This window comes from Rhamphochromis sp. 'chilingali' (assembly GCF_963969265.1).
Source record: "Rhamphochromis sp. 'chilingali' genome assembly, chromosome: 2".
NCBI lineage: Eukaryota > Metazoa > Chordata > Actinopteri > Cichliformes > Cichlidae > Rhamphochromis > Rhamphochromis sp. 'chilingali'.
This window is the reverse complement of record NC_137930.1, coordinates 7321448-7336844: the sequence shown is the minus strand read 5'-3', so window position 1 is coordinate 7336844 and position 15397 is coordinate 7321448. Positions and strand designations below refer to the sequence as shown.

Sequence of the window (15397 nt, the reverse complement as noted above, 5' to 3'; positions counted from 1 at the left end):
AAAAACGAACAAATTAAAAGCTCATATTTTTATCCTGTGTGATACTTTAAGTAGATATACAGCAACAGTTTTCTGACAGCAGGTGTAATTTGCTCAGCACTGAACAGTCTGAGGAGTTACAGCAGGTTAAACTCAGCACCGGGGATCTTTGCAGGAACACGTCAGTGCCATACAGCGCCATCTGTGTCGGTGAGCGGGAGCGTTCCCGCTTCTACACAGAGACCGTGTTGCACTGACACCGCCTCCACCCACGTCCATGCAGTCTTGTTCTTTCAGCCTCTGTGTCGTGCAAACTTCTATAGAGATATTTATTCTTCAGATGTGTCTGTCGATACAAAGTACTGTAACATAGGATGTCTGATTTTATGTTCTGGAGCCTAAAAATCAAGTATACTTCACAAGTATGTATCCACCTGCCACTCCAATGTTTTTGTCAGAGAAATTAAATATATTTTTGTTTCGCATTTTAAGCCAAAAGAGTCTTGGGAGTTCAGGGTGTTTTAAGTGGAAAATGCCAATTAATTATATGGAAATTTTTATCCTGTGTTTGGCTGCATTTGTTATTATAAAATATATTTGAATTAAGAGACAACTTAGTTATCTGCTCTGTTAAACAAGAAAGTTATAATACTCTATATGCTTACATTTTCATAGTATTAACGACAACACTGAAACAAACTAATCATTAGTATGGCTAATTTAACGTGTCACATTTGGCTGTTTGCCTGTAGGACTGACATATAACTTTATTTTTCATGTTCAGCAGAAGCTTCTGTCAAGCCGGACGGGAGCTCCAGTGCAGGCTGGAGGTTTCACCCCCTTGTAGAGATGACAAACCAGTTGGAAAAGGGACAACATTGCTTTGTCTTCATTCTCTTCTGTGTATTCCCCATTGAAGGTTATCCAGGGCACATGTGTGTGTGCAGGGTTCAGGGCTCTGGTCATAAGAGCGTTGGCACGCATCAGCTGGTATCCCAGATCTCCTTTGACACACGAGTCAACTCTGGACCAGGGCACAGAGGGAGCATAGAGCCGGAGACAAGACTGCGCAGCGCTCAGAACATCTGCAGATGACTCCATGCAGTAGATGATGTGAAATGCAAGAGAGTGTTCGGTTAAATTGAGGATGCAGGCCTCGATCATGTTTCCTCTGCATTCAGACTCTCCGTGCTGACAAGTGAAGGGAGAGTTTGCTGAGCGAAGCTCCTTAGCATTCCCATAGGGCACCAGTGTGACAGCCATGATGTCCTGCAGCATTGTCCAGGTGGGGAAAAGCTGCTGAGTGATAAATTCTCTGCAGTCTGGACACAGACTCTCATAGTACAGTGTGACAGATACTCCAGGGACAGCCTGGTTTGACCTGGTAGCATTAACCTCCATACACTGTTTCTCCACCCTGCATTCTATCGCTATTTCCAGGGACCTACACCACTGGGAGGGAGGGTAGCGACAGGCCGGTTTGGGATGACACATCCTGAAACCGCTCCGTTCAGTACAGACGAGCAAAAGCACAGCCAGGATTCCCGAGCGCTTCATGTTGGCATCTGCAAAGGAATCCACGTTTCTCTTTCTCACTTCTATCTCTAAATGGTATCTGCTTTCACTGTTAGGTCACCTGAATTTCACCATCCACCTAATTCCCCGAGGTTGCTCCTTCATCTCTCTAACCCCAACCTTGATGACATGCTGAAGAGGCAATTTAACCATTTGATCCAGCTGTGTTGGAGTAATGCTGCATCTAAAAGCTGCAGGAAATTAGCTCTTGAGGACTGGAGTTGGGAACCCTTGGTCTATGGTTTCCCCAGCAGATAAACTACCACACCATTACCCAGTACCTTTTTTAAGCCATATGCCCATAATCATTTGTTAGCATGTATTCAGTATTGTAGAGCGTTTATAGATTTTCAAATCTCTGCTTTTCCTTTGAAACTAAAAGTTCTGTTTTCGTATAGGTAACGCAAGTGGAAGCCCACATGCCCCAGCTTTACACTGGCGCTTTAACGCATCCTCTATTTGTGGATCTGGATGATTTGGATGCTTTGACAGAGAGAGAAATTCACAAATATTTTTAGACATTTGCATGCACAGGAAGCTTTTTTGAAAGTGGCAAAGATCATGGTAGAACAACAATCTCAAAACACACAGCCAAAGAAAGTCTCAATTGGTTTCAGAGAAAGGAATTAAAAGTACTAGAACTGCTAAAAGCACTATGCAAAACCAACCACTTCTGTTGCTGAGTTGGCCCCTTTTGTGCTCTCTACAGCTCAGAGTTTATAGAAGGGGCCAACTGAACCTTCAGGATTTGAATACTGGTTGTCTGGAAGAATGGACCAAAATTACACCTGAGCAATGCACGCCATCAGTTTCTCCACACAGCAAGGGTTGCTTGAAACTGTGATCACCAAAAAAGGTAAATGAACTTCAGTAATTGTCCTGAGACACACTCTCTGGGTTGGTAAGTTCAACATATGGACATAAAATCCTTAATACTACCACAGAAAACCCTGCAAACAGGACTCTGGATCTTTTTTGATTATATTTTGGAGGAGACTCCTTTCCTAATCCAAGGACAGAGCAGTGACATGCAAATCCAAATTGTAGTAAAAGGTAAGGGATCATTTTGATAACCCACTTATTGCTGTGTGCAGTTGCCTGCATCTCTGTGGAAATGGAGTCCTAAAGAAGTTGACACCATTCTGATTTTTAAGTAAATTTTCTGTATGCATTACTGCATAGATACTTCCAAACCCCTGGACACATTTTTTTCTAATGTTATGGAAGACTTTTGACATTATATATATCTATAGCTGATAACTCTCAGATTGTATAAGTAAAATCTCATATGCTATGTAAGCTGCTTGAGCCTTTATATGCTACTCTGCCAGATACTTTGCACACCAACCTTCTTCATTTGCCTTTTTTTTTATGCCTCATTGTGAGTTTTTTAGAATCATAAATAGAGCGGAGGTATTCTACCAGAGCACTCAAAGCGCTCTTACATCTTGCCTCATTCACCCATTCATACAAGCACTTTTTTCTGCTTTCTTCAGACCGGAGCAGCAAGTGATCAAACAACCTTCCGATTGGTAGATAACCTCCGAACCTACAGCCACCCACCAAGGCAATGGCATTCCATCAAGACAAACCTAAAGATATACATAAATTGAAATGTACCAAAGTAAATTGATCTCTCCTTTCAGCTCCTCATCTGTTCACCTCCATCCTTTATATTGCCTCCATCTTGTGGCCACAGTTGGCAATTGTTGCTGAAAGCTGTGCTCATTTCATACTCATTGAAGGCTGTGGTTCTCTATGTTATATGGGTGTGTCAGCAGCTTTTCTACTGATGATTTAGGTTGAGCTTTCACTCCTTTGAGATCAGTTACAACCTGGGCTTTGTATGGAAACACAGCTAGCATCTACCAATTATAAGGCTGAGGGTTCGACTCTAGTCTGCATTACACATACAGGGAGTGCAGAATTATTAGGCAAGTTGTATTTTTGAGGAATAATTTTATTATTGAACAACAACCATGTTCTCAATGAACCCAAAAAACTCATTAATATCAAAGCTGAATGTTTTTGGAAGTAGTTTTTAGTTTTAGCTATTTTAGGGGGATATCTGTGTGTGCAGGTGACTATTACTGTGCATAATTATTAGGCAACTTAACAAAAAACAAATATATACCCATTTCAATTATTTATTTTTACCAGTGAAACCAATATAACATCTCCACATTCACAAATATACATTTCTGACATTCAAAAACAAAACAAAAACAAATCAGCGACCAATATAGCCACCTTTCTTTGCAAGGACACTCAAAAGCCTGCCATCCATGGATTCTGTCAGTGTTTTGATCTGTTCACCATCAACATTGCGTGCAGCAGCAACCACAGCCTCCCAGACACTGTTCAGAGAGGTGTACTGTTTTCCCTCCTTGTAAATCTCACATTTGATGATGGACCACAGGTTCTCAATGGGGTTCAGATCAGGTGAACAAGGTGGCCATGTCATTAGTTTTTCTTCTTTTATACCCTTTCTTGCCAGCCACGCTGTGGAGTACTTGGATGCGTGTGATGGAGCATTGTCCTGCATGAAAATCATGTTTTTCTTGAAGGATGCAGACTTCTTCCTGTACCACTGCTTGAAGAAGGTGTCTTCCAGAAACTGGCAGTAGGACTGGGAGTTGAGCTTGACTCCATCCTCAACCCGAAAAGGCCCCACAAGCTCATCTTTGATGATACCAGCCCAAACCAGTACTGCACCTCCACCTTGCTGGCGTCTGAGTCGGACTGGAGCTCTCTGCCCTTTACCAATCCAGCCACGGGCCCATCCATCTGGCCCATCAAGACTCACTCTCATTTCATCAGTCCATAAAACCTTAGAAAAATCAGTCTTGAGATATTTCTTGGCCCAGTCTTGACGTTTCAGCTTGTGTGTCTTGTTCAGTGGTGGTCGTCTTTCAGCCTTTCTTACCTTGGCCATGTCTCTGAGTATTGCACACCTTGTGCTTTTGGGCACTCCAGTGATGTTGCAACTCTGAAATATGGCCAAACTGGTGGCAAGTGGCATGTTGGCAGCTGCACGCTTGACTTTTCTCAGTTCATGGGCAGTTATTTTGCGCCTTGGTTTTTCCACACGCTTCTTGCGACCCTGTTGACTATTTTGAATGAAACGCTTGATTGTTCGATGATCACGCTTCAGAAGCTTTGCAATTTTGAGACTGCTGCATCCCTCTGCAAGATATCTCACTATTTTTGACTTTTCTGAGCCTGTCAAGTCCTTCTTTTGACCCATTTTGCCAAAGGAAAGGACGTTGCCTAATAATTATGCACACCTGATACAGGGTGTTGATGTCATTAGACCACACCCCTTCTCATTACAGAGATGCACATCACCTAATATGCTTAATTGGTAGTAGGCTTTCGAGCCTATACAGCTTGGAGTAAGGCAACATGCATGAAGAGGATGATGTGGACAAAATACTCATTTGCCTAATAATTCTGCACTCCCTGTATCCTTGGGCAAGATATTAACCCCAAGCTGCTCTTTGATGAATCCATGGAAATATGAATTTCTGTGAATGTTAGAAAAAAAGTGCTTGTGTGAATGAGGCAAGTTATGTAGAGCACTCGGAGTAGAAAAGCACATTTGAGCCAGCCTGTTTACCATTCCATTTTGATATTTTGTGCAAATTTTTCAGTAATACAGTTTTGTTTGTACTGAAGTGTTTGATTGCTTCTTTTCCTAAAGAAATGGTTAGGAAAAAAAAATCCTCCATCACTTGTCATTGTCAGCAAATAGCAAATAATTTTTGATAATAATAGATATTTATTTAGCTATAGAATGAATAATACTTTTAAATTCTTCAGCAAAGAAGGACCACAGAAAGGTGATGACATGCATGTCCTGATGTAGAGTACAAATTTAATGTTTAAAATTGATCCGGTTTATCTTGAATTGCTAAAATGTGGAGAATGTTTTTGTTTGTCTGAATCTGCCACTTTTGAGGATTTCTATGAAGTCATTTGTTGTAATTACACTGCCAGTCTTCCTCTTTGTTTTTTTCTGCCTTCCATACTGTCAGAAATTAAACTGATTTCAGCTTTGAAAGCAAAGTTACACACAAGAGCATTAAACTGCTGCAGTGCTTGCCACGCAGACACCCACGTGTGATGCCTGTTTTGTGTCCTTAAATTTTAAGCATGCACGGTGTTAATTTTACATGCACGAAATTTAACTGTTTCAGTGAGATGTGCCTTTGAAATTGAATTATTTTCTGGTGATTGCTTCCCACTATGCCATATTGCTGATTCCATCTGACAAATACTTTTCAAATAAAAAAGTATTTTGCATTTCTTTTTACATATAAAATTACGAAATGTTTTTGTGCAAAGTTCAACTGTAATTTGATTAGCAATATTTAAATCATGTACACAGCTGTGAGATTATGGATGATCCCTGTGGTTAAAGGTTAAGAGCACGCACCACATAATTTTGGAAAATAATTTTGGATAGTAATAATATTTGTTTGCTGCATCCAGCCTCATTTCTTTCATGGGCCGATTGGGACAAAATGGTCAAAAATGACTGTGGGTAATTTTCTGTTATCTTGGTTTACTTGCACACAGACAGGAAAGGGAGATGGACAACACAGAAAGTCCTCTCAAAGTGACCACAAGTTTCCACAAAATCAGAAAGCCATGTTGCCTCTGAAAGAGAGAGCATATTTTTCCCATCCTGGAGAAGGTCTGTCAGTGCAACATGAAGAAAGATTTAATTCTTTAAGTAAGTAGCTAACAATCAGCTTTCTGCTTGTAAACTACAGGAGATATGGTTTATGCCTCCATCGTACATATCTATAGGTAGGACGTTCAGATGGCCAAATCACACTTAAAAACATGCCTCCCGCACACATTCATCTAATGTTGACACAGAATACAAGGAGAAATGGAGGGGGAAAGACAGCTGTTTTTATTAGAAGTTGTTACATGTTTTCCTCACATTTTTTGCATTTATATTCTCGGTTGCTCTCCTTATATTTTTTACATTCAAAATGTGCCCATCTTTGGGAAGAATCACACTGCACCTGGAAAGGAAAAATAAATAGCTCATGTTCATCAATATTTCTGCCTGATTAGAAGCTCATAGGCAGTTCCTGTCACTCTACAATAAAACAATTTAAAGGCTGCCCTCTCTGCCCTCCCACTAGCTGACACAAGTAAACTGTGCTAAGATACCCTACATGGACTAAGGTTCTTGGCCACATACATATAGATTTTCTTGGCTGTAGAAATCCATGCCATGACGCTCCCAGCGCACATTTTTGATGCTTCTGTCTGTGGCAGGGGAATATGTGAATATCAAATAAAGTCTTATGAATCAAATTATGTCAATCCTTCATCACATGTATCACCTGTTTTTTTGGAGTGTTTTTTTTTCTTTGTTTTTTCATTTTGTCATCCCACATGAAAAATTCCAAAACTGCAGATTTTAGACACTTTAGACCTAAAATGTATATTCATTAGGGGAAAAAACATTCATTTGTGATAGTAAACGTAAAACAACCTGAAAGACTCCATGTAACAGTCAGAACATTGAGCTTAACAACTAAGGTCCAGTTATTTGTTTTAACAAACATTTCAGGCACATCCTCTAGTCTATTTGTAGGATTGTTGGCTGTCCACTCAAGAAGTTCAGAATACAAAAAGCAGAATAAGAGATTTTTGACTACCTGACTTCTGTCTGTATTAAGAGTGGCCTTTGGTGTCATATTTCAGCTTCTGCATTGGTTAATTGATTTAATAGACTTTAATATTTGAGACTGCTATTAAGCAGGTCAAAAATGAAGTTTCATGCTCATCTGAGGCTACATATATACAAACCCAATTTACTTCACACCAGATCATTTCTCATATGTAGGAAAAGGTAAGTTCATTAGATGAAACTTAAAGGATCTTTGGCTCACGACTTCATCTGGATGGTACAGCATAACCAGGTTAAGACATCTCTAAAAAAAGATATTTTTGAGTGTTATTAATTTATTAATTTAAATTTTATTTTCCATTGTTCACTGTGGCCTGTTAAGCATTTTATCAATATATATTTCGTTAAATATTTACAAGAAATCAGGCATTATACAGTGTAAACTTCAGTCCAGTGTGATTTGGATGCTCACCAGAAAATTTAGCCAGATATCAGCTGGGTTTAGATACAGTTCAGATAAGTTGGGAAATTCAAATTGTTACTGCAGCAGAGTACACAAGGCAGGAACAAATGAACACATGCAGCATACCTAACAGCAATAATGCTTTGCAAAAATAGAAGAAATATAGACTATGCAGGTACAATGAATAGATATGTACTTATATATGTAAATCACTCTATCTATCTACACATACACACACACACACACACACACACACACACACACACACACACACACACACACACACACACACACACACACACACACACAGAGTCCGGAAGAAAAACAATCCAACATGAGGCAGCTGCAAAAACAAGGACAGCAGGTCTGACAGCTCAGCACCAATCTTGACCACATGATGTGAAGAAAGACCATAAATCCTGGTCAAAGTCACATTTCCTGCACCCTGACAATCAATCTCATTTTAGGTGTACAGTAAATAAACAGCCACCTCTTTAGTATCCTTGGATTTACTCTGTTCCTGGTCTCCAAACCTCATCTTTGTCAGGTAGCCAATGATCTCCACCATGCGGCGCTGGTCTGGTTAACATGCAAAAAAAGTGGTTAATGCAAGACTGAAAGAACGTAGTCTGACTCAGTGGCTTAAAATAGAAAAGCATCAATGAGTCCTCCTTTACCTTCCTCTCGCTGAGCATCCTGGTTGTAGCGCATAGAGCGAGAGCTGTCCCACTTACTCTTCTGGACGCTTACTCTACAACACACACAAACACCAACAGAGCGAGCACCAGTTAACTTCAAACAGCAAACACGAGAAATAGATTATACGTTTTTTTTAAATCAATGCTATTGATCCAGATTTACAGCAGAGAAATTCATTCAGAGTATGAATATGTTGTTATATCAGGTTCGTGCCGTACACTTTCAGCCCCACCTGGAACAAACAGGCACTGAAAAGGAGCAGCTTCCCCTTAACCACAGAGTATTTCCCAGGGTGAGTACCCAGCTTAAGGGGACTATCTCCAGTTACAGTGGGGCAAAAAAGTATTTAGTCAGCCACCGATTGTGCAAGTTCCCCCACTTAAAATGATGACAGAGGTCAGTAATTTGCACCAGAGGTACACTTCAACTGTGAGAGACAGAATGTGAAAAAAAAATCCATGAATCCACATGGTAGGATTTGTAAAGAATTTATTCGTAAATTAGGGTGGCAAATAAGTATTTGGTCACCTCAAACAAGGAAAATCTCTGGCTCTCACAGACCTGTAACGTCTTCTGTAAGAAGCTTTTCTGTCCCCCACTCGTTACCTGTATGAATGGCACCTGTTTGAACTCGTCATCTGTATAAAAGACACCTGTCCACAGCCTCAAACATTCAGACTCCAAACTCCGCCATGGCCAAGACCAAAGAGCTTTCGAAGGACACCAGGAAAAGTATTGTAGACCTGCACCAGACTGGGAAGAGTGAATCTACAATAGGCAAGCAGCTTGGTGTGAAAAAAATCAACTGTGGGAGCAATCATCAGAAAATGGAAGACATACAAGACCACTGATAATCTCCCTCGATCTGGGGCTTCACGCAAGATCTCATCCCGTGGGGTCAAAATGATCATGAGAACGGTGAGCAAAGATCCCAGAACCACACGGGGGGACCTGGTGAATGACCTGCAGAGAGCTGGGACCAAAGTAACAAAGGTCACCATCAGTAACACACTACAACGGTCAGGGAATCAAATCCCGCAGTGCCAGACGTGTTCCGCTGCTGAAGCCAGTGCATGTCCAGGCCCGTCTGAAGTTTGCCAGAGAGCACATGGATGATACAGCAGAGGATTGGGAGAATGTCATGTGGTCAGATGAAACCAAAGTAGAACTTTTTGGTATAAACTCAACTCGTCGTGTTTGGAGGAAGAAGAATACTGAGTTGCATCCCAAGAACACCATACCTACTGTGAAGCATGGGGGTGGAAACATCATGCTATGGGGCTGTTTTTCTGCCGAGGGGACAGGACGACTGATCCGTGTTAAGGACAGAATGAATGGGGCCATGTATCGTGAGATTTTGAGCCAAAACCTCCTTCCATCAGTGAGAACTTTGAAGATGAAACGAGGCTGGGTCTTCCAACATGACAATGATCCAAAACACACCGCCCGGGCAACAAAGGAGTGGCTCCGTAAGAAGCATTTGAAAGTCCTGGAGTGGCCTAGCCAGTCTCCAGACCTCAACCCCATAGAAAATCTGTGGCGGGAGTTGAAAGTCCGTGTTGCTCGGCGACAGCCCCAAAACATCACTGCTCTCGAGAAGATCTGCATGGAGGAATGGGCCAAAATACCAGCTACTGTGTGTGCAAACCTGGTAAAGACCTATAGTAAACGTTTGACCTCTGTTATTGCCAACAAAGGTTATGTTACAAAGTATTGAGTTGTATTTTTGTTATTGACCAAATACTTATTTTCCACCCTGATTTACGAATAAATTCTTTACAAATCCTACCATGTGAATTCATGGGTTTTTTTTGTTTTTGTTTTTTTTCACATTCTGTCTCTCACAGTTGAAGTGTACCTCTGGTGCAAATTACTGACCTCTGTCATCATTTTAGGTGGGGGAACTTGCACAATCGGTGGCTGACTAAATACCTTTTTGCCCCACTGTAAGTGTGAGAAAAGGCAGCCAAGGACAATGTCCTGACCTGATTCTCCACACCTTACCTGGAACTCCTAAGTCAAAATAACTTGTGCCTGTGACGAAAACCAATCAGGACACAGAGCGCCTTCCCACATGCAGTGAACATGGCGCAAACGCAGACTGAAGGAGAAACATTTCAAAACAAAACACCGCAACACACCTCTGACTAGTTGCTGTTGACATTCTTGCTACCAAAAGTCAGATCCTGCTAACTTCCACATAAAGATGGCAAAATGATTACTGACTGGGACTGTGTCTCAGAACAGTCACTATATCAACTTAAAATTAAACTTTATTTATATAGTACCAGGTCCCAACAACAGTGGCCTCAGGACACTTTATATTGTAAGGCATAGTTCCTACAATAATACAGAGAAAACTCCAACAATCAAATGACCCCCTTCAAGTAAGCACCTGGTGACAGTGGGAAGAAAAAAATTCCCTTTTAACAGGAAGAAACCTCCGGCAGAACCAGGCTCAGGGAGGGGCGGCCATCTGCCACCACCGGCTGGGCATGAGGCAGGAGAAAAGAAACTGTGGAGGACAGCTTAGATTGATAATAACTAAGAATTAAATGCAGAGGGGTGTATAAACACAGAGAGTGCAAAGAGGTGAGTAAAGTAGAAACAGTGCATCGTGGGAAACCCCAAGAGCCTAAGCCTATTGCATGGTAACTAAGGTAGGATTCTGGGTCACTTGATCCAGCCCTGACCATAAGCCTTATCAAAAAAGAAAGTTCTAATGTTAAAACCAGACTGGTTGGGCTGAAGGTCGGAGGTGGGTTTTGTGTCGCTATTTCCCTCACTGCCGGATTTCAAAAATGTCAGTTTTGATTTTTGTGAAGGAGTCTGAAGCCACTGACTGGCCAATCGGTGGCATGCAATCTGTTGATGTCTGTATTCAAATTGATTTGGATCACTTGGAAACTCAGCTAAGAAACTACAAAAACATTACCTGGTACCAAGTACTACCACTAGAGCAGGGCGATATGACCAAAAATATTTATCACGATATACATTTGAAAATTTGCGATAACAATATAACTGACGATATAACTGACACTAGGCAAAATACTTTACAACTCAACAACTTTATTAGATTTTTGAGCTCCGTGTACTAGATAAAATCGTTTCGAGGTCAGTAAACACAACCAGAATTTATACATAAGGCATACAGGATTATAATGGGGCACTGTGGATTTTCAGAAAAATCAAAGGATTGATTTTAAGTGTGCCGTATTTTCCAAAAAACACAATAATAACGACGGCCCGCTAGCATGCGCTACCAAAAATAGTGCTTTGTTGTGTATCTGACGGACGAAAGCTAAACCAGTTCCACACTGAAGTTGCAGAATTTTTACAAACCAATTCTGGTTCATTCGTTTCATTCAACGATCCGCTTTCGCCCTTCTCATTCTCCGTCACCGCCAAGCTTTTTCCGCCATGTGCGTATGAAAACAAAGGCACTGCGCATGCGCGTTTTACCCATATTCTATCGCGATATTTCATTTTCTTATCGTTGCCCAACATTATACCAGTATTACTGTGAACGGTATGATATGGCCCTAACTACCACCTAATGACAAACCCTAAAAGCTGAGCTCAGCGGATCCACTGGTTTCTACCCAGGACTGGTTTACCTGTTATAACTGTTTACCGTCACCAGAGGGCACCAGCTGGTCTATGGGCTACTATCGTTCTCTGTGGCTCTTCTGCCACAGACAAGATCCGAGTAATGCTAGACAAAGAAATTTTTAATTGAAGTGAAGTCTGGATAGCTTGAATACCCATAATGCTTCATTCCTTCTAGCCAAATATGCAAACAAACACAGATGTGGCAACATGAATTCTGTTTCAGTCGGAGCCACGGCCAGTTTTAAAACACCAAGACTGTAAAGGCAATGACACACCCCTCACAACAGGACTTCAACAACAAGTTACTGAGAACATGGTGGCTTCATCCATCTTTTCTATACAGTCTATGAATTCAATTCAATTCAATTTTATTCAATTTTATTTATATAGCGCCAAATCACAACAAAAGTCGTCTCAAGGCGCTTCATAGATACAGAGAAAAACCCAACAATCATATGACCCCCTATGAGCAAGCACTTTGGCGACAGTGGGAAGGAAAAACTCCCTTTTAACAGGAAGAAACCTCTGGCAGAACCAGGCTCAGGGAGGGGCGGGGCCATCTGCTGCGACCGGTTGGGGTGAGAGAAGGAAGACAGGATAAAAGACATGCTGTGGAAGAGAGACAGAGGTTAATAACATATATGATTCAATGCAGAGAGGTCTGTTAATACATAGTGAGTGAGAAAGGTGACTGGAAAGGAAAAACTCAATGCATCATGGGAATCCTCCGGCAGCCTATGTCTATTGCAGCATAACTAAGGGAGGATTCAGGGTCACCTGGTCCAGCCCTAACTATATGCTTTAGCAAAAAGGAAAGTTTTAAGCCTAATCTTGAAAGTAGAGATAGTGTCTGTCTCCTGAATCCAAACTGGAAGCTGGTTCCACAGAAGAGGGGCCTGAAAACTGAAGGTTCTCCCTCCCATTCTACTTTTAAATACTCTAGGAACAACAAGTAGGCCTGCAGTGCGAGAGCGAAGTGCTCTAATAGGGTGATATGGTACTACAAGGTCATTAAGATAAGATGGGGCCTGATTATTTAAGACCTTGTATATGAGGAGCAGGATTTTGAATTCAATTCTGGATTTAACAGGAAGCCAATGAAGGGAAGCCAAAACAGGAGAAATATGCTCTCTCTTTCTAGTCCCTGTCAGGACTCTTGCTGCAGCATTTTGGATTAGCTGAAGGCTTTTCAGTGAGTTTTTTGGACATCCTGATAATAATGAATTACAGTAGTCCAGCCTGGAAGTAATAAAGGTATGAACTAGTTTTTCAGCGTCACTCTGAGACAGGATATTTCTAATTTTAGAGATGTTGCGCAAATGGAAGAACGCAGTCTTATATATTTGTTTAATATGTGTGTTGAAGGACATGTCCTGGTCAAAAATGACTCCAAGGTTCCTCACAGCGTTACTGGAGGCCAAGGTAATGCCATCCAGAGTACGAATCTGGTTAGATACCATATTTCTAAGATGTTCAGAGCCGAGTACAATGACCTCAGTTTTATCTGAATTAAGAAGCAGAAAGTTAGTGGCCATCCAGGTCTTTATGTCTTTAAGACATTCATGCAGTTTAACTAATTGGTGTGTGTTATCTGGCTTCATAGATAGATAGAACTGGGTGTCATCAGCATAGCAGTGAAAATGTATGCTATGTCTTCTAATGATACTGCCTAAGGGAAGCATGTATAATGTAAACAGAATTGGTCCTAGCACTGAACCCTGTGGAACTCCATAATTAACCTCAGTGTGTGAAGAGGACTCTCCATTTACATGAACAAATTGTAGTCTATTAGATAGATATGATACAAACCACTGCAGTGCAGTACCTGTAATACCTACAGCATGTTCTAATCGCTCTAATAGGATATTATGGTCGACAGTATCGAATGCTGCACTAAGGTCTAGCAGGACAAGCACAGAGATGAGTCCGCTGTCAGAGGCCATAAGAAGATCATTTGTAACCTTCACTAAAGCTGTTTCTGTGCTGTGATGAGCTCTGAAACCTGACTGAAACTCTTCAAATAAACCATTCCTCTGCAGATGATCTGTTAGCTGTTTGACAACTACTCTTTCAAGGATTTTTGATATGAAAAGAAGGTTGGAGATTGGCCTATAATTAGCTAAGACTGCTGGGTCTAGAGATGGCTTTTTGAGTAAAGGTTTAACTACAGCCAGCTTGAAGGCCTGTGGTACATAGCCGATTATTAGAGATAGGTTGATCATATTTAAGATCGAAGAATTAATTAATGGCAGGAATTCTTTGAGCAGTTTTGTAGGAATGGGGTCTAAAAGACACGTTGATGGTTTGGAGGAAGTAATTATTGAAGTTAACTCAGAAAGATACAGAAAAATACAAAGTGCTGAACCCTTATATTAGCTCCAGCTACATTTTAAAGAATTAAACTTCAATGCACAGCTACTGCTTAGCAAATTTGTAAGTAGGATAAACATGTAGATCTACTCACGTGAAAGGCGTGTTGTCCCTGGTCTGTGACGGAGGGAGGAAAAAAACACATTCTGAAGACAAAATAATGAATGTTGTAAAATTGAAGTAAAAAAGATAAGCAACAATTATGACAGAATATCTAAAAGGAAGTGTAAGTCAGTGTGTGAGATCTTTTTATGGACACACAATAAGATATTGTGGAGTATCAATAATAAATCCAGCTTTTTCCTGTAGGATGTCTACTAATATCAGATATGCACCAAAATGCTACAAAGTCAGTTCTGTATCCATATTTAGGGCATTTCAGTTATTTATAAGACCCAGCTAAAAACAATTCATCCTGTTGTAGGTTACAGATAAGATGTGTCAGATATTTGGGTTGAACTCTGCCGTGTTTGACTCCACTAAGGAGCCGCAGTGAAATATTCATGAAACTGCTGACTCACTTTCTCAGATTTTTCTTTGCGTTGAAAGTTTGGCGAGGACAGCTGTTTTTTCAAAGGTCTGTGAGCCTTTGTAGCCTTCTTAGCAGCTGGAAAACAGAAAAACAGGATGAGATGTAGTGAAGGACTGCAGCGCCATCTGCAGGCTGAAAAGAGATATGCCTTCAGTTTTCATTCTTAAGCTGTGAGGACTGACAATGAAATGTTAAAAATAGATGAGGTGGTGGAGATGAGGGTGGAATAGCGGTGATGTGCTATGACTAGATCGTGTTTCGTCAAGTATCCTCATTTTGCTTTAATCACTTAAAGAGGCGCTCGGTGACAAGAGGATTGCAGGACTGTCGGGTTAAAGGAAATGAGTAAGCATAACATTATGCGATCATTAGTCAGAGCACATGGTAACATGAAGCCATCACGTGATTAAAACCAGTCAGTGATGAAAACAGGATGACTTTGGGATTTTCAGCTCTCACACTGCCAACATCAAAAGCTACTCATCCCAGTATGTAACAGCCATGTATG

General features: G+C 40.9%; 2 protein-coding genes across 2 annotated transcripts; both read right to left on the bottom strand.

Annotated features, from left to right (window-relative positions):
• Positions 1 to 614: 614 nt before the first annotated feature.
• Positions 615 to 1536, bottom strand: LOC308388695 (gamma-interferon-inducible lysosomal thiol reductase-like; the record flags this gene model as incomplete). The annotated part of the gene is made up of 1 exon (XM_080869550.1): positions 615 to 1536. One exon carries the CDS (start codon positions 1534 to 1536, stop codon positions 760 to 762), a length of 777 nt encoding a protein of 258 aa, XP_080725676.1. The 3' UTR covers positions 615 to 759.
• Positions 1537 to 6461: 4925 nt separating this feature from the next.
• LOC308391842 (SANT and BTB domain regulator of class switch recombination-like) lies at positions 6462 to 14964 on the bottom strand. The gene is made up of 5 exons (XM_080874596.1): positions 14879 to 14964; positions 14452 to 14480; positions 8351 to 8424; positions 8164 to 8252; positions 6462 to 6593 (listed from the first exon to the last, which is right to left on the bottom strand). Exons 3-5 carry the CDS (start codon positions 8382 to 8384, stop codon positions 6492 to 6494), a joined length of 225 nt encoding a protein of 74 aa, XP_080730722.1. The 5' UTR covers positions 8385 to 8424; positions 14452 to 14480; positions 14879 to 14964; the 3' UTR covers positions 6462 to 6491.
• Positions 14965 to 15397: the final 433 nt, after the last annotated feature.